Source organism: Carcharhinus amblyrhynchos, chromosome 10 (assembly GCF_965287045.1).
Source record: "Carcharhinus amblyrhynchos chromosome 10, sCarAmb.v2.hapA, whole genome shotgun sequence".
Taxonomy (NCBI): domain Eukaryota; kingdom Metazoa; phylum Chordata; class Chondrichthyes; order Carcharhiniformes; family Carcharhinidae; genus Carcharhinus; species Carcharhinus amblyrhynchos.
In genome coordinates this window covers 69,811,407-69,837,154 of record NC_137333.1, presented here as the reverse complement: position 1 = coordinate 69,837,154, position 25,748 = coordinate 69,811,407, and the positions used below count along the sequence as shown (strand labels likewise).

General features: G+C 39.0%; 1 protein-coding gene across 4 annotated transcripts in view; it reads right to left on the bottom strand.

Annotated features, from left to right (window-relative positions):
* parp4 (poly (ADP-ribose) polymerase family, member 4) overlaps positions 1-25,748 on the bottom strand; it is a 107,949-nt gene that overhangs the window by 18,500 nt on the left and 63,701 nt on the right. For all 4 annotated transcript variants that reach the window (XM_080197295.1, XM_080197297.1, XM_080197296.1 and 1 more), the window contains 10 exons: positions 24,956-25,142; positions 23,381-23,457; positions 19,226-19,413; positions 16,850-16,949; positions 15,350-15,520; positions 15,003-15,083; positions 11,249-11,329; positions 9,166-9,261; positions 7,860-8,009; positions 2,130-3,559 (listed from right to left, as the gene is read on the bottom strand). In XM_080197295.1, coding sequence (XP_080053421.1) covers positions 2,130-3,559; positions 7,860-8,009; positions 9,166-9,261; positions 11,249-11,329; positions 15,003-15,083; positions 15,350-15,520; positions 16,850-16,949; positions 19,226-19,413; positions 23,381-23,457; positions 24,956-25,142 — 2,561 coding nt within the window. The remainder of the gene's footprint in view (positions 1-2,129; positions 3,560-7,859; positions 8,010-9,165; positions 9,262-11,248; positions 11,330-15,002; positions 15,084-15,349; positions 15,521-16,849; positions 16,950-19,225; positions 19,414-23,380; positions 23,458-24,955; positions 25,143-25,748) is intronic.

Genomic DNA, 25,748 nt, shown 5'->3' with positions numbered 1-25,748 from the left:
CAGTATTATTTTTGTCCCCTTTCTGAATGGGGGATAACACATGTAATTCTCCAATCCTCTGGCACCATCCTGTGTAAGGTAGACTCGATGATCGCTAGAGCCTCTGAAATTTCCGCTGTCACCTCCCTCAGTATTTTTGGATGCATCTCATCTGGTCTTGGTACCTTATCAACTTTAAGAAAAGATAGCCCTTCTAATAGCTCCTCCACCTCAACTGCAAATTCCTCACATGTGCCAGTTACTTCCTCTCTTACATTCTCTTTTTTTGTAAAGACAGATGGAAAGTACTTGATAGTACCTCCGCTATTTCTCCTGCCTTCATGTGATAGCCTCCCATTTTGTTCCTAATCAGCCTAACTTTTTCTTTTACCAACCTTTTATTATTTCCATGTTTATAGAAGATCATGGGATTCACTTATGTTAACTGCTAGTCTTTTTCATGCTCCCTCATTGCTTGTTAGTTATTTCACTTCCCCTCTGGCAATGTATGACATCAGTCATATATCTATTTCCTTTTCATCTTCACTTCTGTCTCCCTTCATACATGGTGTTCTAGATTTATTTGTCCTACCTTTGCCCTTCAAAGGAATATACTTGACATTGCCCGCAATACTGTCTCTGAAGGTAGCCCATTGTTCAGCCACCAACTTTGATTCCAATTCACTCAACTTAGATGCATTCTCATCTTATTGAAGTTGGCTTTTTCCCAATTAATTCTTCTTGCTCTGGTTTGCCCCTAATTCTTTTCTATGGCCAACCTAAACCTGATAATACAATGATCACTATCCCCCAAATGCTCTACCCACTGTTATTTGATGTACCTGGGCCAACTCATTCCCTGGAACCATATCTAACAGTGCCTGTCCCTTTGCTGGACTAGTAACATACTGGTGCAGAAAATTATCTTGAACATAATTTAGGAACTTTCACCGTTCCTGTCCCTTTCCACTACCCCTGTTCCAATCTATATTCGGATGCTTGAAGTCTCCCATTATAATTACTCTATAATTTTTGCACCTCTGAATTTTCTTTGCAAACTTATTTTGCTACATACCTTCCATTAGTTGGTTGTCTATACACTATACCAGTCAATGCTATTGCACCTTCTTTATTCCTTACTTCTCAGAGATTTCATCCTTGGCCCGCTAGAACATTCTCTATCTTCAGTACTGTAATACCATCTTTAATCAATATTATCACCCCCTTCCCTTTTCTTCCTTTCCTGTGCCTCTTAAATACCTTGCACCCAGGAATATTAATGGCCAGTTCTGCTCTTCTTTGAGTCAGGTCTTTGTTATGTCAATAATATCATAGTTCCATTTGTCAACTTATCCCTATAGCTCGCCAATTAACCTCACACTATGTATTCACATACATGTACATTTAACTTTTTAACAATTCCCCTTTGGGGTCCTCTGATCAGTTACTATAGCTATTAAACTCTAACTATTCTATTTACCTTGATACCAGTCTCTGATGTATTTCTCTACTTCCCAAAGGCAACTTCTCTTCTCTCCACTCTGAATTTCCCGTCAAGTTCCTCTCTCTCTGCCAATTTAATTTAAACCCTCTCCATCAGCATTAGCAAACCTTCCTGTAAGGACATTAGTCTCAATCCTATTAAGGTGTAAACCATCCTTCTTGTACAGGTCCTATCTGCCTCAGAACTGGTCCCAATGCCTCAGTAATCTAAAGTCCCCACCCTTTGCTCCATTTCTCCAGCCACGTATTGGACTGCTCAATCTTCCTATTCTTATGCTGTCTAGCACATGGCAGTGGGCGAAATCCTGCAATTACTACTCTTGAGGGCTCGTCAGTTTCTTTTCTAACTCCCTACAGTCTGCTTTCAAGACCTTGTGCCTTTTCCTGCTTATGTCATTGGTCCCAACGTAGACCATCATTTCTGGTTCCTCACAACCCCAAAAGAATGTCCTGCAGCTGCTCTGTGATATCCTTGATCCTGGCACCAAGGAGGCAACATACTATCCTCAAGTCACATTTATGGCTGTGGAAACATCTGTCTGCTTCTCTCACTACTGAACTCCCTACTACAATAACTTCAAAGAGATGATGCATTCATTCAAAAGAAACAAGATAAAGAAAATTATTTAATATGAATCATCTCTTACCTGATGGCTTGGGGATCTTGGAATTTTTCCCTTTTTTTAAAATTCCTAGGCATATCGTAGATGTCAGAATCAGTAGTGACCGAACAGTTGTCTTCAGCTCGTGACTGTAGCGCTCTTTGGCTGACCATAATCAGATCCTGAAAAGCACTCAGTGCTGCAGATTTAGAACCATTTGGAATTGCAGGAACGTGGAGCTCTGAATCAAAATCTTCTGATTTTCCAAGTAAATCTGGGGCCATGGAAGAACTAGAATGTAGAGTTATTGGACAGGGTAAAGGAGGTGGTGGTGGAGGTGGCATTAAAGACTGTGCATGAACAGCCGATCTTGCAAAACAACGAGAGTCTGAAGTTTCCAAATCTTTACTAGTGGTCCCATCAGTCATTAAACAAGTTAAGCCAATTATACGTGAATCCCAATAAGGAGACACTGCACCTACTGAAACAGTCGGATCACCCAAAGTAGATGTGGACGTTGAAGACTCAAAACCAAGTGATCTCTTTCCACGCAAAGCTTTTAACTTTGAACCAAAACATACTGAATTTGCAGACATGGGAGCTGCAGATGATGCAATCTTTGAACCGAAACGTACTGAACTTGCAGAGATGGGAGCTGCAGGTGGTACAATCTCTGCACCAAAACGTACTGAATCTCCAGGGACAGGAGTTGCAGATGCTGCAAATTCTGAACCAAAAAGTGGTTTACTTTCATCAGGAGCACCAGTTGCTGAAGATCCTGAATCAAGACATATTGAATTTCCAAGAATGGGAGCCGCAGATGTCGGAATCTCTGCACCAAACTGTACTGAACCTCCAGGGACAGGAGCTGCATATGCTGTAATTGCTGAACTAAAAAGTGATTTACTTTTATTATCAGGAGCACCAATTGCTGAAGATCCTGAACCAAAAACTACTGAATTTTCAAGGATGGGAACCGCAGATGTTGAAATGTCTGAACCAAAATGTGCTGCACCTCCAGGGATGGGAGCTGCAAACTCTGGACCAAAAAGTGATTTATTTTTATTTACTGAACTTCCATGTATGGGAGATTCACTCAGATGCTCTAAAGAAGCTGCATCCAAAAAAAACGATGTTTCTTTCAAAGCCAAGTCCATATAATCCATTGAAAAATCTGGCTGTTCTTCTGTCCTAAGATATTTTAAATGTAGATCAGTTTCTTCATCAGTGGCTATTTTCACTTTAGTACACGATGCAGTGTGTTGAAATTTAATTGACGGACTAAGTGAATCCAATAAAACAGAGCTTTCACGAGAACTTTCAGAAGAAGGAGATAATCTCTTTAAGGTTGAGGAACATTCCATCCAAGTTGTAGGTAAAATGGTACTCAATGCTACATCATAATCATTATCATCATCTCCATTCATTGCATATGGAAAGCATTTGTTGGGAACTTTCCATTCTTCCAATATTTCCTACAAGTTAAATACAAGATTGAAGAATTACTAAAACTAGTTGCTTTGAAGATCATTAAACAAGACCAGAAAGTACTATGATAGTGTAGCACAATGAAATAACATTCATTGTCACAGTGGCGAAACCTGGGCTTGTGTTTCTGATTCATCGTGTACCATCTTATGAAGAGTGCTGCACAGCCAAATCCAAAAAGCACCAGCTCCTCCTAGAAACATGAAAAGATTAAAAAATCTTTTGCTGTTTCTGGCTGAATCCTGTACGTCACCAGCATTTAAAATATTCTCAAGGTTCATGCTTACTTGTCGTAGACAGCCTTGATGCTTCCAAAAGCCCTATCAGGTAATAATAGAAATAATGGCATTGTACCTTTTATACCTAATTGTAATATTCATGACTGCTGGGCATCCTACTGCAGAAAAGCAACAAGTAGTGCCAGGCTGCCATTTTAACCCTGTCCACATTGTTGCAGCGGGTCAGGAAGGGTTACAGAAAAATCAGAATTTAGTTCTTTCAGGAATGAAACTTCCACAATGTGTCACAACTTTCACGAAAATGGAAAAAGTAGAGAAAATGGGAAGTAAAAATAATTAAACTTATTTAAAAAGCTAAAATGCTATTTTTAACTGTTAAGCAGCATCAACTAGGAAAAAAAGTCAAACATCAATCTCAGGGAAAATGCTATTCAGTTTGCATTTACTGCAATGTTGTGCTTGTGAAGTGCCCATATGTAAAGATAGTTGACTCGGTTTGGCACAATGGTTAGCACTGCTGCCTCAAAGTGGCAGGGACCCAAGTTTGATTCCCAGTTTGGGTCACTGTCTGTGTGGAGTCTGCACATTCTCGCTGTGCCTGCGTGGGTTTCCTCTGGGTGCTTTGATTTCCTCCCACAGTCCAAAGATGTGCAAGTTAGGTGCATTGACCATATATACAAAGAAATAAAATTGTAAACAGAAATATTTCTAAATTAATTGTGTTCAACTACTCAGCTAAACAGAGTTGAATATAAAGAAAACATGGATTGCTGTACAATCATTTATTAACATATTATTTTAGATATAAATTAAGAACTTGAAAATAGAAAAAGAACCAGCCAGATCATATTCACCCAAAGATCTTTAGGGAGATCAGACATGTGCTGTATGAGCCCCTAGCTCATCATTATAACAGTTCTATTATAATTAGGAATGGTTCCATAGACCAAAAGGGAGCTAACATAGTGCCTGTCTATAAAAGGGGTGACTAGATGGACCCCATAATATTAGGCCCACTCATTACACATCAGTAAAAGAAGAGTCCATTAAGGACGCACTATATGCGTGCTTGAATTAAAAGAGGATCTACATGAATTACATGATCTTTGCAGTAAACCTGTGAATGGAACAAGGACCTCTACAAGGTGTTTGTTGACCTGACTAAGGCCTTTGACATGGTAAGCCATGAAGGTCCCTGGAAGACGCAACACAAATATAGTTGCCACAAAAAGAGCATCAGAGCCATCTGCTCATTTCATCGCAGCCAGCGCGAATGTGAATGCAAAAAAAAAGTGCTGAAAGGGTGAGTCAGGAAGCAGGAGATTTGGCTAAAGGATTGGTCATGAGGGCTTGCAATTTGCACGAAGGCATTGCAAATCAGAAGGTTGGGGAGGGGGGAAAACATTGCAAGCCAGAGAATTAGAGAGGGACAGAGGCTGTATGTCAGACGGAGGGGCAGAGGACACAAATCAGAAGTTTGCAGAGAGTCAGCAAGGAGGGATGGCCACAACTTGGCAGGTTGAGAAGTGGGAGGATCAAGAACATCCAGGAGGATCAGGGTGCAGAAAGTTCACAAAGCAGGGTCAGTAGTGAGTAGGGTGGAGGCACTTCAAATTGAAAATTACACTTTACAAATAAAATGCTTTTTAATATAAAAGTTATTTAATTTGCAAAAGAAGGAATTCAGTAATGTAAAATATTGCAACTCAAGAGGGTAGAGCGTTTTTTCTGATAAGGAAGGTTCTCCAAAACCTAATTATAGCTTTAGCATTGATTTCAATTGGATTAACCCAAATCTGTTTCACTTAAAATTGTGATTTTCGGGAAGCGACTACAATTTTAACTGAAGACTTAATGTACAGTAAACTTTGTCTTGTCCAGCTGTCTCCATCAACTGGAATTCTGTACCAACTGTAATGAATCGTCACATCAATCAGAAGGCAGGAAAGTTATCAAGAGCCAATATTTGTATACTGTATTAATTTATACATTGTAATGTATTGTTAAAGATTAGAAGTAAAATGAATACAGTTCTTTATTTCTTGCATATTAGTTCCTGCTCCAAGTATTGTATTCTTTCAAGTTCTATTGGTAAATGAAACTCTCCGTCAACCAGCCTTTTTGATTACCCAGCACCACCCATTTCCCATGCATGCCAGACAACAAAGATTTTATTATATATGGAGCTGGATTGAGAACTGGCATGATAATCCAAGAAATAGTTATTAATGGATTTGAATCTGTTTAGATACACATCAATAGTGGTGTTCCACAGGGGCCTATTGCTTTTTACCATTTTTATTAATGATTTGGATGTAGGTATTAGGGGCACAATCTGGAAATATGTTGATGATATGAAGATCCTTAAGACAATAGACAATGTTTGACTGCTTTAGGCTAATCTCAAATATGTTGAGTACATGGGCTCCTGGCTATAATTTAGATAAGTGAAGTTACATAAATGAACAGGGGTGAATGCTCAACATTCTTAGAAGTATTTAGGGAAAAATATTAAAGGAAGTGGAGACACAAAGAGATCCAGGCATACTGGTGCTGGTTTCATGGGCAATACAGTGAAGCAATAGCTGCAGCAAATAGGGTGTTGGGGTGCATTCATAGGATAATTGACTATGAGATTTGACATATACAATGGTACAAGACCTTGTTCACACCTCACTTAAATCAGTGTCTGGTTTTTGTTTTCTTGCACGGTGGATGATAGTAAGGATTTGGAAAGGGTGCAGTGGAAAGCCATTAGACAAATTCCCAGTATGAAACAACTTAGCTATCAAGATAGATAAAAAGAATTATGATGCTATACTTGACATAGCATAGAGTTATTGGCAGTCTGACTGAAGTAAATATGATGATGAAGGGAATAGATTGTGTTCCAGTTGACAAACTGTTCCAATTAAACAGCATGGAGAGAACCAGGATTATGTTTTTAAACCATCTAAGATAAGATCTTGGTCAGATGAGAGGTGGTTGTTCTTTTCCTGTTTCGAACCACTGCTAGTGATACATTTCTAGCCTCAAATTCCTTTCTCTTTTCAAACTTTTAAACTGAAATATAATTTCATATTTTAACTGAAGTACAATTAAGGCATTCTATCTGAGAGAATTGGAATAGAATGCTTTCTTGTGTGGAGGATGCTGATTTTTTGAATTCCTTCAAGTGAGAACTGGACCTGTTTCTGCTAGGGGAATATATCACCTCTTCAAAAGCAGGTACTTCACAGAATTTAGGGCCAGAATAATTTCCTGGACTAGTTTTGAATGCCTGGATGTGTTGGAGAAGAATTTCTCAGAATTTTGCTCCTAAAATTGGCCTAGACCTTTTAATCTGTTTTTTTCACATTAGGAGATCCACATAGTAAGTGCATATACTGTGATGCATAAGTTATCACAATTGTGTAGGATAGCCTGGATGGTCCAGGGGTCTTTTCCATGATTTCTCACATGTACAAAACTCAGGATAAAATGAGTAGATGATGGATGATTTAATGTAATTTCCAAACATCATCAGTGTTTACAATAAACCAGCATGCGTATTGCACTTTCTGCCACAAAAAATAGTTCTCACTTTAAGAGCTTGGACACAACATCCATTTACATTTCTTCTTCAAAACTTCAAGCCATAGAAACTCATCTCAAGGTGACGCAAACAGACAGTATTGGCTTGTTTGTTCATTCTATGAAACTGATGTTTAATTTGATTGACTGCAATGGAACTAATTATCAAACATGAAATAGATGATCCTTTACCACCCGTATTGCACCATGGTTAGTGATAAATTTCTAGCCCCAAAATCCTTCCCTTTTTCAAACTTTTAAATTGAAACATAATTTCATATTTCACAGGATTTAACTGAAAAAATTCAATCAATACATAAGGCAGCCAGATTCACAATTACTGATTTTCAGGTCATAGTCCTGAAGATAGCTACGGCAGATTTTGAACCAGTCACACCAACTGAAGTGCTGACCCACTGCAACTTCTGAGTCATTTGACTACCGAGCCACTCAGGAACCAAATGATGATACCTACATTCTTTACACTCACTCTCTCTGGAGCGCCAAGTTTGGACCCTTGGTATTCAAACTTCTCTTCCCAGTCCATATATGACAAAATATCCACACTCACTTTTGCAGCAAGTTCCTGAATAGATGGGTGGAGAAATAAGTCTTCCTGTTCATACTAAGCAAAGAAAACAAGAGAAGTTAGGTATTAAGTATTAAATTGTTAATGTAAAATGAATTATAAAAAGGTATGCTTATCCTGAATGTTGAATACAACATCAATAACCTAAAAGTAATATCCAAGACTCAGTAATAATTAAGTTTCAGCAACACCAGATGCTCACTCTGGCAAGAACAGCTAGTCCTTTTAATCTTTATTTTATAAAGCTGTTGTATTCACAAGTATCTCGTACAGAAGTTTGACACTGAACAATCAACACCACATGGTGAGAAAGATCTTACCACTGGATTTCCAGAGTCCCACATTTTCAATTGGGAAGAGCTTATTTAAATTATTCTCCTGAAAGTTTGTGCCTAAATGCTGTTCTGATGGTATATGTAATTGGCGCTATCCAATAGAGAACTTGATTTAATCTCTGACAAAAATGGTAGAATAATTACATATCAGAGGCTATTCAGCCTATCTTAATTCATTTATGTACAAGCATCTCAATTGATACCAAGGTTTTTGCCTCCATTATTTCATCTGAAAGTGCTGATATGCAGCATGATCTGTGGGCCTCACTGTTTTCTGGCTGCTGCTGGTGACCAGACTCAATTGCTAGTGACCAAGAACACAGTTACACATCTAAGATGCCTGCAGTTGATTCTTTGCTCTCACTTCAGCAATTCCCAGCTTAAGACACTGTTAGATAGCATGCCTGCATCTGGGTCAGATAAATGCCTGAACCATTGTCCCTCAAAAGCACATTGCATTTCTGATATGCTGCATCTGTCCAGAACCTGGGCTGGTGGGGTTATGGGCCAGGGATAGCAAATGGAAAACAAATTTTGTAGCTTAGACTGGCACAGTTCTTGCAGTGTTCGAAAGAAATACTGGGGAAAAATTGACATAATTGATATGGGTTCATCTTACTGTTGGGCACTTGCCATCATTCCGCTTTCCCTCAAATTCAGGAGCCCAAGGACAGAAACCTTGAGAGCTGCTGGCCAGAGGTTGGCAATCAAAGGCCCTTTGACCCAGAACTGCGAACATTATCAACAGAGATAAGAGAGAGTTACTCACTATGGTTTTCAGTTAGTTTTTAAAAGGAATATGAACATTTTACAGTAATCTTCACATATCCATGTTTCTCTCGTTAACTTACACTTACCCTTTCTTCAATGGCTACAAAACTAGTAAATTGAGTCACAATTGAGTATTCTTTGCTGAGTTCAATGATATATGATTTCAGAATAGACTTCTTCATCTAGAAGGAAAAGATGTCAGGATTACAGAGTCACTCTTGCAAAGACATCTGCCTGCATGTGCAGGGTAACAATTAGCTGGATGAAGCAACATTAGATTTTAGAAACTATTTCTGAAATCAAAATATTAACATCTTCAATGATTAAAAAGCCTACAGGAAATTCTAAATTCTTAAGAGTTTTTTTTTAAACAACATTTTTGTGATCCATCATCATTGTAATTCTCCAATTCAGAAAATGGTTGACTTTCATTGTGGATGCCTCAGTGTTGTGCAGATTATCTGGATGATGCTCATTTCTAAAAAAATTGCGAAGCAGCCCATAATCGCATCTAATTATTTGGCTGCACTGCCATCCTTGGCAGGTTTTCACATTAACAATAATAACACAATGATCAAAAGTCAATCAGTAGGGAGAACAGGAGAGCCCCTGTATGAACTTCTTCAATGCCACTGTCAAACGCTGTTTCACGATTGGATCAGATTCAGTGTACATCAATCCTTTCATTCATCCGAGAAGCATGTATTGTCAACATTGTCAGTACATCAGTCCATACTCCAAGGTTTGTGGAGAATAGTGAACAATTCTGATATTTTGTTTCACGATCTAACTAATTTATCCTCTGGTGTGATCACATTCTCATGCTATTAGAATCTAACTTCAAGTCAAGCACTCCTGAAAATGTATTTGAGGGGCAGGGGATTATTTCAGATACAATACTTTGTCTATTGTTGGTGATTCCTTTAAGTGGCCCAGCACAACTCTTAACCAAAATTTTTTTTTTTATCTGTTCAATGAGTATCTTCTCTCTTCACAATTCTCCTTGGAATATCATAAGAACAAGAACCTTCTCCTGTGCTATTTCTCAAACAAAAACTGATTTTAAATGCTGTTGTTCTTTCATGGCAAAATACTACTAAAGAGCTTGTTTTCTTGTTGGCTTGAGATGGATTTGCTGTCGAAATGCTCAAAATTGAAGGCTCTTGAACACTGAACCACCCGTCAAAGCGACTGCATAGAATCATTGCCCTGGCATCATTATCAACTGAATTGGTATCTATACCCAGCCACAGCTGTGGTAACATTTTGCCACAGCTCTGCAAATTTCTCCTTTCAACTTGCTCTTTAATGAAAGTTACTGTGAACCTGCTTCCACCACCATTTGAGATGGTGCATTTTAGATGATATTAACTCGTGGTGTAATCAAACACCCCAGAATGTCAATGTATGGAATTGAACGGGTGGCTTGATTCACTGTTCTTTGCCAAATATTTTGAAATATCTCCCAGAGGGCATCCCATCCAGGTATAATGCAAATGATTACAGCTTACATATCAAGTCTCTGTCTTACTGAGGTGGATATATTACTAGGTTATAACTTTAATACTATTCAGCTTGGAACAATCTCAGTCCTAACTAAAATTTAGCTAATATGCTAATTAAAATTAAGCTAATACGGCAAACAAAAAAGAATATGATCAATAATTGGAAATAGACAAAAAAACTTGTCACAATTCTTATTAGTACAGCTCTGTATTTGTACAAATCACAAAAGACAAAGAAATAGGAAAATTTAATGGCTACAACATTGGGTCTTGGTGACTTTGGAAATTGTGGTGCAAATGTTTCCTGTTTTTGTTTGATAAAACATTTGGCTTTGTTTTAAGAGAGTCAAACAGAAGCATGAAATCCTAAGGGCTCTTGAAAATAATTGAGTTTCCAGCTCTTTAACAATCTCAATTGTCTCCCTGATTTTATTATGGGCTCAGTTTCATGGGATTAAAGAATATGCATTGATGCAACTAATATTTAAGTGATTACTGCACAGATCAAGCTGTTTTCAACTGATTTTTTAAAAGTTTATTTATTATTGTTACAAGTAAGCTTACATTAACATGCAGTGAAGTTACTGTGAAAATCCCCCAGTCGCCACACTCCAGCGCCTATATGGACAATCATGTAAAATACTTCAATTATGACTGTACACACCTCATGTTCACTTTCATCTGTGTGCAAACTTCCATTTTCATAATCTCCAATAAGAGCTCTTGCTGTAAGACAGTGAAGTGTCTGCACATGAAAGAGGTAGGTATCTGTTACAGGTTGCTTTCTCTTTCATTTTTTGTCTAAGCAGAAATGTCATCATAGAATAGAGTCCATTGCTATAGGTAAGAAACACCACAGAAAGTAGGTTCTTTGTGGTAACTGCTGAACATGAAATTCGCCCAACTATTACAATGATTAAAGAACATTTTAAATGAGTTGTTAGCAGAATGCTTGGAAATCTAAACCAGAACATTTAGTGACCCTGTAGTGTACTTTGACTGGTGACACCAATTTGTTTGGTTCTTTAAAAATTAAATAGTCTTTACTTCATAAATTAAATCTTATGAAAATCATTTTAACTTTGGGTTATGATGTAAAATGAGCAATGTCAGATTAATTCTCCATTATACACCATGCTCCATTCTGTTTTCCAGTAGGGATAAAATTAAAGTTACCCACCATAGGACTGGACAAAGAAAAATTAGAATAGAACATTACAGCGCAGTACAGGCCTTTTGGCCCTCGATGGTTCCACTGGTCGGCGCATCAATCTAATGACCCTCTAACTTGAACTATTCCAATGTTATCCATATGCCTATCCACTGACCATTTGAATGCCCCGAAAGTTGGCAAGTCCACAACTGCTGCAGGCAAGGCATTCCACGCTCTTACTACCCTCTGTGTAAAGAACCTACCTCTGACATCCGTCCTATAATTACCACCCCTCAATTTAAAGCTATGTCCCTTCGTGTTAGCCATCACCATCTGAGGATAAAGGCTCTCACTGTCCACCCTATCTAACCCTCTGATCTTGTATGCCTCAATTAGGTCACCTCTTAACCTTCTTCTCTAACAAAAATAACCTCAAGTCCCTCAGCCTTTCCTCATAAGACCCTCCCCACCATACCAGGCAACATCCTGGTAAACCTCCTCTGCACCCTTTCCAATGCCTCCACATCTTTCTTATAATGCGGCGACCAGAACTGTATGCAATACTCCAAGTGCGGCTGCACCAGAGTTTTGTACAGTTGCCTCACGGCTCCTAAATTCAATCCCTCTACCAATAAAAGCTAACACACTGTATGCCTTCTTAACAACCTTATCAAACTGGATGCCAACTTTCAGGGATCTATGCACATGTACACCAAGATCTCTCTGCTCGTCGACACTACCAAGAGTCCTTCCTTTAGCCCTATATTCTGTACTCCTGTTACTCTTACCAAAGTGAATCACCTCACACTTTTCCACATTAAACTCCATTTGCCACCTCTCAGCCCAGCCCTGCAGCTTATCTATGTCCCTCTGCAAACTGTAACATCCATCCTCACTGTCTACAACTCCTCCGACTTTGGTGTCATCAGCAAATTTACTAACCCCTCTTCTACACCCTCATCTAGGTCATTTATAAAAATGACCAACAGCAGTGGCCCCAAAACAGATCCCTGAGGTACACCACTTGTAACTGAACTCCAGGTTGAATATTTCCCATCAACCACCACCCTCTGTCTTCTATCAGCTAGCCAATTCCTGATCCAAACTGCTAAATCACCCTCAATCCCATGCATCTGCATTTTCTGCAGTAGCCTACCATGGGGAACCTTATCAAACGCTTTGCTAAAATCCACATACACCACATCAACTGCCTTACCCTTATCCACCTCTTTGGTCACCTTTTCAAAAAGCTCGATAAGGTTTGTGAGGCATGACCTACCCTTCACAAAACCGTGTTGACTATCCCTAATCAATTTATTTCTCTCTAGATGATTATAAATCCTATCCCTTATAATTCTTTCCTATATATAAAAAAAGTATACATATAAACATTCAAAACAACACACAATGTGTGATGTAAATTTTTGAAGTCCTAATAGACAATGTGCATAGGGCACTAGGGAATCGGCAAGATGAATGAAAATGGATAGAGAATGCTGGAGCAATGCAGTTACCATGGACACTGATAAACAGCTCCTTCCAAACCAAGGCACACTACAAAACATCCAGGAGACATTTGAGATCATACCACTGGCATCAGCTAGATATCATCTTCACCAGATGTATCACCCCCAACAATGTCCTCATTGCTCATAGTTATCACAGTGTTGACCGTGACACTGACCATTTGCTGGTGTGTTGCAGCCAAAGGAACTAACCAGAAGAAATGTCATCCTCTGATCAAAACTTGCCACATCATTGATGCAGAAAGAACGCAGGAACATGTGAACATACGAATTAAGAGGAGTAGGCAACGAGGCCCCTTGAGCCTGCTCTGCCATTTAATCAGATCTGATTGTAGCCTCAACCTCTTGTTCCTGTCTACCCCAATAACCTTTCAGCCCCTTGTTAATCAAGGGCCTATTTAGCTCTGCCTCAAAAATATTCAAAGACTTTTCTTCCATTGCCTTTCGAGAAAGGGTTCCAGAAACTCATGACCCTCAGAGAAAAAAATTTCTTCTCATCTCGTCTTAAATGAGCAACGCCTTATTCATAGAATCCTACAGTTCAGGAGGAGGCCATTTGGTTCATTGAGCCTGCACTGACCACAATCCCATCCAGCTCCTATCCCTGTAACCCTATGCATTTACCCTAGCTAGTCCCCCTGACATTAAGGGGCAATTTAGCATGGCCAACCCACCTAAGCAGGAGGAAACCAGAGTACCCGGAGACACAGGGAGAATGTGCAAACACCACAAAGACAGTCACTTAAACCAGGAATTGAACCTGGGTCCCTGATGCTGTGAGGCAGCAGTACTAACCTATTTTTAAACAGTGACCCCCAGTTCTAGACAGGAGGAAGTATCCTCTCCATATTCACCCTGTCAATACCTCGCAGGAACTCAGATCACTTACTCTTCTAAACTCTGGTGGATACAAATCTAATCTCTCCAACCATTTCTCATAAAATAATCCATCCATTCTGGGTATTAGTCTAGCAAAACTTCTCCGAAGCCCTTCTAATGCATTTACATGTTTCTTTAAATATGAAGACCAATACTGTTCACAGTATTCCAGATATGGTCTTACCAATGCCCATAACCTTCCTGTTGTTTTAACCAACTCTTCCCCACCCCCACCCCCAGTGAATGATTATATTCACTTAATTCCTAATTAATTGTTTTTTCCTGTGCATTAGCCTTAATAACCTCCTCATTTCCATCTTAAATGGACAATGCCTAATTCTAAGACCATGCCCCCTAGTTCTAGGCTCCTATGAAGGGAAACATCCTCTCAGCATCTCTTGTTAAGCCCTGTAGAATCAATAATAGGAGACCAAAACTGTATGCAGTACTCTAAGTGTGATCTTACCACCACCAGTATAGCTGTAGTAAGACTGCTGTATTTCTGGATGTTGATAACTTCTTACACCAGAGACTGAGTTACAAGTACACAAACTCCAATTTCCTGTGTTAAAACGTCACAAATAATATTTTGTCCTCCACCATCACCTTAACATACTGGCACTCTATAGGTTTGCTGCATAATAAATGATAACAGTTGAATGCATTTTTAACTCTGGATATCAATGTCTCAATTAGGATACTGATGTACATTTCAAAATGCATTACTGGAATGAAAGTCATCACCACCCATCTATTCTTCCGTAAGTACACACATGCAGTTTGGCATTATACATGTTTTTTCAAATATTTCTACATTTCAGTTCATTGAAACTGTTTTGAGAGTAGAGTTGCCAATGTACCTTTCCCTTTGTCTTTTGCAGTTCAGAGGTGGAAACAATGGTGCTCACTTCTTGATTATTGATCACAGCAGACAGTGCAGCCTGTTGTACACAAAAGATTGATTAAACATAACATATATAAATCTTAATTATAAGCTTTTAGTAATTACATTCTTCCATTGTTTTATTCCCCTTCCAAAGTTCTGAGTCCTAAAATTATAACGTAATGATACTGAAATGGTTCATGTGATTTCCAGATTAAACAATGTAATTCCATTTAGCACTTACAGGGTCTTCAAATGCAAACTCTACGCAGAGAATTTAATATATTTCATTCAGAAATAATGTAATCCTTAAAAGAATCTCACCTGAGTACAATGTGGGACAAAGCCATAGATGAGCAATCTTGAGTTGTTGAATACAGAGTGAATTTGTGCAGGCGCTTGGACTGGATCTGGAGCATTGTGACTAAATCGCTCCCAATTAACAGAAATTGAACTGCAGCCTGGTTGAGTGATTCGATTCACCTGAGACAGAACCTATCAACAACGAATTGACCTATGAGGTTAGACCCTTATTAAAATTAAGATTCAGCTAGTATAAATGAAAGTGTGCATTTATTTAGGATAAGCTCAAAAATGATCAGTTCTCCACCTTTTAGCATCAACTCTAAGAGGAAGAAAAGTCTGGAGCAAGGATTGTTTGAGGCATTGTTACATTTTACAAAAGGAAAATAATTTACATCATAAACATGTAATTTTTTGAAAAATTCAATTTCTCTCAGATATGAAGACACAAGCATTCTGGAAAATTCCTATCCCACAGTATAGTTTTGCAGGATCAACAGCTTCACAATGAGTTTCAGACAGGTGGGAACCCATTTTTCCACTAAGCTGTGTGAACCTGGAAGATACCACACAGACCTTGCTTCTTGATGTAACTGCCCAAGACTAAAACTAGCTAAGTACAAAAACAAAATGTTGATGGTGCTGAGGGTGGAGTCCTCAGAACCCAAGGATTTGTCAGCTCCAACAGTTTACTCAGTACCACTTCCCTCGTGATTGTAACCTTCCTGAGTTCCTCCCTTCCATTCCTGATTTAGATATTTTGGGGATGTTACTTGTATCCTGTATACGGAAGACTATCTGTTTTTATTTTTCTAGGTAGCCTTCTCTCACACTCCAATTTTTCCCTTCTTATTAATCATTTACTAATTCTTTGCTGATTTTTATATTCTGCTCAATCTTCTGACTTGCCATCCATCCTTGCGTAATTGTATGCTTTTATTTAAATTTGACAGTCAGCATGATCACTGACTGATTTATTTTCATTCTTTTGCTTATGGATTTTGAAGTCGTGTCTTATAGCCATCCCAGTAATTTTAACTTTGTCTCTATGGTTCAACTCAACAAGGCTCCTTTGACAGCACCTTCCAAATCCACGGTTTCTACCACCTACAAGGCCAAGCATAGCAGATACACAGGAACACTACCACCCGCAAGTTCCCCTCAACACCATCCTAACTTGGAACTACATTGCCATTCCTTCACCATCACTGCATCAAAATTCTGGAATGTCCTCCCTAATAGCAATGAGTGTATCTACATAATATGGATTACAATGGTTCAGGAAGGCAGCTCACCACCACCTCCCCAAGGGCAATTAGGGACAGGCAATAAATGTGGGCCTACACAGCAAAGCCTATGTCCCATGAAAGAATAAAACAAATGCCATTGAGGGCATTGTACTTTTCATCCATTGTTTTAATTCACGTCTTGATGAGCACAAAGTCAATTTCCTTCTCTTAAAGTTTTTTTTTAAGACTTAAAAACACATTCTGCAGCATCCTAAAAGCAGAAGAAACCTACCTTTTCTTTCCAGCTGAATTTGGTATTCTTATTGAAAACTTCATGAGCTCCTCCCCCATACTGTGCCAAGATTCGAAGTATATGGCGATTCACTGTTGATCTAATTAGAAACACAATAATTAAATGTTCATGTCATGATGTTACATTGTATAAGAACATAAGAAATAGGAGCAGGAGTAGGCCATCTAGCCCTTCGGGCCTGCCCCGCCATTCAATAAGATCATGGCTGATCTGTTGTGGCTCAGTTCCACATTCCCGCCCTCTCCCCATAACCCTTAATCCCCTCGCTCATCAAAAACCCATCAACCCGCATCTCAAAAATATTTAGCGAGGCAGCCTCCACCACCTCAACGGGCAGAGAATTCCAGAGATTCACCACCCTTTGAGTGAAGAAGTTCCTCCTCAACTCCATTCTAAACTGCCCCCCCCCTTTATCTTGAGGCTGTGCCCCCTACTCCTACTGTCCTTTCTGAGCGGGAAGAGTCTCTCCACCTCTATCCTATCCATCCCATTCATCATCTTATACGTCTCAATGAGATCTCCCCTCATTCTTCTAAACTCTAACGAGTACAAGCCTAGTTTATTCAGCCTCTCCTCATAGCTCAACCCCCTCAACTCCGGTATCAGCCTAGTAAACCTCCTCTGCACTCCCTCCAAGGCCAAAATATCCTTGCGTAAGTGCGGCGACAAAAACTGCACACAGTACTCCAGCTGCGGCCTCACCAATGCCCTATACAGCCGCAGCAAGACCTCCCTACTTTTATATTCAATCCCCCTTGTTATGAAGGCCAGCATCCCATTAGCCTTCCTGACCACCTGCTGCACCTGCAGGCTGGGTTTTTGCGACTCGTGCGCAAGGACCCCGAGGTCCCTCTGCACCGTCGCCTGCTGCAGTTTTTCGCCACGTAAGAAATAGTCCTTCCTACCATTATTCCTACCAAAGTGGACCACCTCGCACTTGCCAACATTAAATTCCATTTGCCATTTCCTGGCCCATTTGCCCAGCCTATCAAGATCCTTCTGCAGACTCTCCACACCCTCCGCGCAATTTGCCGTTCCCCCAATCTTGGTGTCATCAGCAAATGCTATCTGTGTTATGCATTTCAGCCTATTATTAACATTTACCACCTGTAGAAAGCTGAATTCCATAATTAACCATGGTTAAACAGAGAAACTGAAAAATACTGAACAACTGGACCAAGTAATGGATGGAGAAGGAAGAAGAGTGAATTTGATATGATCATTCTTGCCACATCTGAGCTTAAAGCAGTCAGAAAGGGGAGAGGATAAATGACAATAATCTGTTAGTCGTCAATCGTCATAAATAGAGATAATAATGTTCTGCAACGATGCATTGATTATGCATTCATGGCCATAAAGTCTCATATGGAATAGTCCTAACCTCAGCAATACCATCAGGCAAACAAGTCAAATGGAGATCAGACATTATATAAAAAAAACTGGAATGGGGTTAGGGTGGTAGGAAGTCACTGTAAACTGCTTTCAAACTTCTGTTCAATAAAGCAGATGGAGATAGAAAATGAGATAGTAGAAACACAAAGATAGCTAAGTCAAAGTTGCAGTTTGAAAGTCATATGGAGGGTGTCATTATAGGGGATTCTTTGGTCAGAAAAGTTGATAGCCATGTGTGTTACAAGGTCAATACCCACAATGAGTTGTCTACCTGGAGCTAGAGGATGATATGTTGAGGAAAGGGATAGAAACGATATGCAAAAGGACTGAAAAATACCTATGACTTAAATAAAAATAACAGGGATATTTAAAATCTGACATGAGCATTACCTCTAAATTCATTAGGGTATGTGAGAAATGAGTAGAATGTGAGAAAATTCAAGATACAAGTAAAATGCTGGCATCAGTGACCTGAAGACAATGCACCATTCATTAAAAAAATTGTGATACTTTCAAAATAGAAAGAAATGGTCTGGAAAGGCAAAGTGTACTTAAACCAAATAAAGACAGATACTTAAAGACAACTTTTAGCAAGACCTTTAACAAGGCACCACATGGTAGATTGTTGCGCAAGGTTAAATCTCACAGGATCCAGGGTGAGGTATCTAAATAGATACAAATTTAGCTTCTTGACAGAAGCCAGAGGCTAGTTATAGAGGGTTGTTTTTCAAACTGGAGGCCTGTGACCAACGGTGTGCCTCAGGGATCAGGGCTGGATCCACTGTTATTTGTCTTTTATATTAATGATTTGAATGAGAATATAGGAGGCATGGTTAGTAAATTTGGAGTTGACACTAAGATTAGTGGCATAGAAACACAAATTGTTAGACGCAGGGTTGGCAAATACTTCAAGTAAAATGGCTTCTATTTATTTGTAATAATCTACTTATCAAAATGACATACCCAACACCACAAGTAAATATCCTGGTGTGTTTGATATTCTGGTGTACTGTCTTCAGTGTAAGAGCTTCATTCTGAATGTGTCCATCAGAAATCAAAAGTATATTGCGTATTCTTTTGGATGGGGCAAGCAAGTTCAGACTCAGCAATGGTCTCCAGAAATCTGTGTTTCCCATCGGCTTCTGTACAGACTTTAACAGAACATAAAAATTAAAATGTTATTGTCAACTACGGCATTATTTGGATAACTGTGTTTTCCAAGGTGCCATCTTTACATCCAGACTGTGAATCAAACTCATTATGGCTAATAGTAACTTCACAAGTTCCTATATCTAATGGAGTAATCAGTACCAGACTTTTTCAAATTCAAATGGGCATTCTGAACATTCCAACATCACTTTGCACTCAATGTCTATGGCATTTGTATGGGCAGATTTTATTTAAGTGTCAATCAAATTATAAGAGTGTAAAAACATAGAAAGCAGCCTGGTGCCACCTTATTCTTGAGTTGATCCTACATTATCAGCACAGCAGGAAGCCACATAGTCTTTGTGCCTGTGCCAACCCTTTGTTAGAGCTATCCTATTGATAGCAATCTCTTGCTCTTTCCTCATTGCCCCTGCAAATTATTTCTTATCAAGTATTTTCCTATTGAATATTTATGAGGATGACAGTGGTATAGTAGTAATGTCAGTGGACTAGTAATCCAGAGATCTCAAAGGGACACAGGTTGAAGTCCCACTGTGACAGTTAGTGGAATTTAAATTCAATTGATAAAACCTATGGTTGAAAGCTAGTTTCAGTAATGGTGACCATGAAACTACCTTGGTCCCAGAGCTGCTGCTCCCAGTTACATAGGCCAAGAGAGAATAGCAACCAATCCTCTTTCTTTTATTCTTTGATGGGATGTGGGTTTCACCAACAATGCCAGCATTTGTTGCCCATCTCTAATTGCCCTAGTGACTTAGTAGACCATTTTTAGGAATTATAAATTCTTGGGATGTGGGTGTTGCTGGTTAGGTCAGTATTTATTGCCCATCACAAATTGCCCTCGAGAAGGTGGTGCTGAGCTGATATCTTGAACTGCTGCAGTCCATGTGGTAGTCCATAGGGCAGTTAAGAGTCACCCTCACTGCTGTGGATCTGAAGTCACATGTAGGCCAATGTGATGGTAGATTTCCTTCCCTAAAGAACGTTGGAAGGTCAGGTGGGTTTTTATGACAATCAATGATAATCTCATGGTCACCATTCTTGAGACTAGCTTTCAATTCCAGATTTTTAAAAGGTGGAATTTAAATTCCACCATGACGATGAACTCCTTGCAGAACTGTTGGCTGAGCTCCAGCCGCGATTTCACACTCCCAGTGGACTTGAGAATTACGGCTAGTGGCACAGAACAGCCCAGTGGTAGTGTATTTATATAGCCCATTTTACATAATAAAATGCCGACAAAGCTTTGTAGAAGCATCATAAAGTATAATTTGACTGAGTTACATAAGCCATAAAGTAGATGAACAAAAGGTTGGTCAAAATTGTAGAGATGTCTTAAAGGAGAAAAGTGAGGTATAGTGTCAAAAAATTTAAGGGAAAGAATATCAAAAGTTAGGGCCAAGGTAGCTGAGAATATGAATAAAATTGGGGATGCCCTACAGCCCAGAATTTGAGGAATGCAGGTACCTCAGAGGATTGTGGAGCTGATTAAAATTACTGGAGTAGACGGTAAAGCCATGGAGTGATTTTAAACTAAGAATGAAAATTTTAAAATTGAGGCTTTGCTTAACCTGTTGTCAACACAGCAAGCATAGGGATGATAGCTGAATAGGGCTTTTCGAGATTAAAAATACAGGTAGCAAGGTTTTGGATAACTTGATGTTTACTGAATATAAAATATAGGAAGCCAGCCAAAAATGAGTTGGAATAATCAATTCTAGTGGTAACTAAGGCATGATTGAAGGATTCAGCAGCAGGTAAACAGAGGTGATGACAGAGTTGAGTGATGTTATGGAGACAAGACTTGGCAGTGTTAGTGATGGTGCAGATAGGTGATTGGAAGCTCTTCTCAGGGTCAAATACGACACCAAGTTTGCAAACAATCTGGTACAGCCTCAGCCAGCTGCCAGGGAGACAGATGAATATGGCAGCTAGAAAATGGAATTTATAGCAAGAACTATAGACAATAACTTCAGTATTTCCAATATTTATTGAAAGAAATTCTGCTCAACCAGTACTCGATGTCTGACAATTTAGTGATAGTGGAGGGAATGAAAAATGTTTGTCAGGAGATAGAGCTGGGTGTTATCAGCGTAGCTGTGAAAACTTATGCTTTGTTTTTGGATAATGTGGGTAGATTAAGAGTATGTTAGCAATAGGAAAGGACCAAAGATAGGTCCTTGGGAAACACAAGTAGTAATGATGTTTGACTGGAAGAGAAGGAGGGTGGTACTCTGGCTATAATTAGATAGGTAAGAATAAGTTAGTGCAGTCACACTCAGTTGCATGACTGTGGAGAGGCTTTAGAAAAGGATGCAATGGCCAACCATTTGAGTGTTCGCTATGGTTTCTCTACTACTGTGTGCTAAGCTTACCTTCTCTTGGCATTATATAGGAGCTGGGTTTGTATAGCTTCATGCACTACAAGACTGGCTTTATCAGTAAACTTGTAAATAGGGTCTTAGCCATTTGCTCACTTTCCAAGCTCAACGCAGAAACAGAACGCAAAGTTCTGCAGGACAATGGTTATCTTGATAGAACTTAATTTGCCATGTATCGCACAAATTCACAATTGGACCAAAGGTGGCCTCATTCACACCTGAAAAACACCTGATCTATCTCAAATTACGGTTGAAAGGTTAAGTATCTCAAAAATTTGACCAATGGGTTAAGTAAGCCATTTCACATTGCTTACTGCTTCAGCCACCTTTGGTCCAATTGTGAATTTGTGTGATACACAGCAAATTAAGTTCTATCAAGATAGCCATTGTCCTGCAGAATTTTGCGTTCTGTTTCTGCGTTGTATTTTACACAAGCAGATGCTGCTGTCAATCAAAAATGACATTCTGCCTATCATGTAATTGACCAATGTCTTGTATGAATTTTAGCATTAGTGCAATGCCAGGTTGTCCCAAGAATTGGCTAACTGTATCAAACACGTTCCTCTGGCTGTTTGCAATGGACAGAGGTCAGACAATATTCAACCAGCTCATACTGCAAAATTCAACACCAACTTTGGGAGTTTACTATCTCACTCGGGCAAGGATCTGCTCCTGGATCCTGAATTTCCTGACTCACGGACCACAATCAGTAAGGATAGGCAAAAATACCTTCTCCACGATCATCCTCAACACTGATGCCCCACAAGGCTGTGTTCTTTGATCTTTCTCTAGTTATGACTGTAACACTACATATTCTGCACTCTCATGTTTCTTCTCTATGAATGGTATGCTTTGTCTGTATAGCATGCAAGAAACAATACTTTTCACTGTATATTCATATCTTATAATAATAAATCAAATCAGAATCAAGATTATAAAATCCTGCCCAAGGCCCACAGAGATTTCCATTCTGTGGACCTCACCTACCCTGGAAACAGGGCAGGCGAGGTGGTAAAATTCTGGCCTTTATGTCTGCTGTTGGTGTAGTTCTACGATTGGACAGCACTTGTCGAACAATCCTGGGTGTACAAATAGCTACACTAATAACCAATTTAATATAATCAGTCAATCTATTAACATGTCTCATTTACACTTGCTAGAAGTGACATACATTTATATACTGTGCAAACAAAAACAGATGTTCAAGCCTTGAGCCTTTTTGAATTACCAGGGAACTTGAGGAGCTTATAGTTCCCCACTGCTTTCTAACTGCAACAATAGTAGCCAATCAGTCAACTTGCCAAATAATCAGCACACTTTTCCCATGCTACATATTGTTGTGATTGTTTGAATTCTATTCATGTCTTGGCCTGATGAGTTAAAGACTCAGTATATTTACATTCTGTGCTACCAATGACTGTTGGTAACAAATCAGAAACAAGGCAATTTATTTTCTGGTTAACACATGCTCAGTGTTGAATGTACTTCAAAAGATTGGATATTCTGAATACTTTAATCTTTTAAATGTTAAAAAGTAAATAAAACAGAGTACACATAAAATGCCTACCAGAATAAACTTATGTGCAGCTTTTACTGCATCTTCAGAATTTCTTTGTTGTGAACAATGGAAGAGTTCTTGGTAATCTAAAGTAGGAAAACATTAAGACAAGATTCTTATCAAATGCTAAACAGGAGTCAGTAGCATTTACTGCCAGTGAAGTTAGAAATCAATAAGATACGGATTTTATCATTCTAGTGCCATGTTCCTGTTATATTTTTGGGGTCACCATGCACTTCTTGCTTGGTTTCAATATTCCGACTGTTCATTATTTTCTCTCTTCTCTCCTGAAGGCATTGGATGGCACTTGTTAATTCATGGTTCTATGGGCCCAAAAACCCTTCAGTACCATTGCCTTTTTCTGAATGCAGAACAGTAAGTGCCAAAGAACTGCAATGGCACCATGTTAGAATACAATCTTGTCCTTATCCAACTTTTGCATGAGTCACTGGCTGGTAATCTGGAGCAGAAACATTGAACAACTGGTTCCAACATCACCTTGCCCATCACACCTGAGCTGAAAAGCACTGAAACACCCATCTTTTACTATCTAAAATCACCTAGCTTTACAGAAACTAGGAACTGAACTGGTCATTAAATTCAAAATCATTTGGTTCTAGAATTTTAAGTATCTGCTTTAGATCTCAAGCAGCATGTTACTCTTTCATAATATCAAAATGATTCCAAATAATTACAATAGTAGGTTCCCATGTGCCAAGTGATCTTCTTGGGTACTTTCATCATGTAGCTTTATATTACACTGCAGGAAAGTCAAATCAGCATGAAACTGTCTCCTGGTCGTAGTCACATAATGTTTGACTGGGACGCACCCATAATTTTTTACTAATCGCACAACTTTAAATGATTTACAATCTCAAACTATTATTTATTGCAATGTAAAAATTTTAAATAAAAGCAAAATACTGCAGGAGCTGGAAATCTGATGTAAAAAACAAAAAATGCTTCATATACACAGCAGGTCTGGCAGCATCTGTGTAGAGAAACAGAGTTAATGTTTTGGATCAAAATGATCATTCTACAGAACTGAAGTCAGGCAGAAATGTACTGAATTATATAGTTAGAAAGGAAGCAGAGGAGGTGGGGCAGAATAGAAGACCAGGGCTAAGTCGGGGCAAAGGAGAACATGTTAAATGGGGAAAAAAGAAATCCTGTTGGAAAGAAGAACAGTACTTCTTCAAGGAAAGCATTCTTGGAAGAGAAATAGCAGTGAATTAAACACTCAAACAAAAGCAAAATACTGGAAATTTCAGATGCTGGAAATCTGAAATAAAAACAGAAAATGCAGAATCAGATCTGGCTGCGGAGAGAAATAGAGTTAATGTTTCAGATCTAAATGATCTTTCTACAGAACTGAAGAAAGGAGGAAACGTACGGAACTATATAGTTGGAAAGGAATTGAAGGAGGTGGAGCAGAATAGAAGACCAGGGATAGGTCAAGGTAAACGGGAACATAGTAAAAGTGAAAATATGGAAATCCCATTGGAGAGATTATATTGTATATTATAAAATTTTTCAATATGACCATATTACAGTGAAATAGGGATGATAAATGGTTTTGCAAACCTGCGCCAAAGGTAATTATATTGAACCTGCAGGTGGTTGGAAGGTATCTGAGTAGAAGAAGTGCTACTTTCTTGGCCTGTTCAAGAGCTAAGCCCCTCATGGAGTAGGAAGAGTCCAAACAAATTATAGCCTCACAGTCAGAGAGAGTGCCCATATCAAATTCTGGATAAAATGCCAGCATACAGGCCTACAAGAAAACATAACAGAACTTGGTTTCAGCAAGATACACAAGCTTTAATAAATAAACTATTCCCAATTTTGTACATAAAATAAACAGAGCCAGTTTCATGTCAACAATCAACAAAATTTGTTGCAATGGCCTATACTGAAAATTGGATGGGGCTTTAAATGGGCACAAATCTAGCAGGGCAGCACTATTTGGTGTTATCGACTAGAGAACCTAACTGTATTTATTCAGTAGTAGTATTTAGCTGAATACTGCCTATTAGATTAGACTTTTGATATACAAAACACACTACCAGACAGGGCATCAGTTACTGTCCACAGTGTCTAAACAGCAACATCCAGGCATCTCATCTCTATGGGTAATCTTTTAAAAAAAACAGAAAGGATCAGACCATAAGGTTTGGGCTCAAACAGTGGTTGAAACTGATTGAATAGTAATCATGATCAATGTCAAGTTGGTTCAAGGATTTGCGCTCAAATCATCAGTATTAGATTCTCATTATTAAGATGTGCCATCAATACGCATGAGAAAGCTGACCCCATGTCTGTGAATTAGGTTGCTAAAGAGCAACATAAAAACAAGGAAGGGAGTGGGGCTCACGACGGA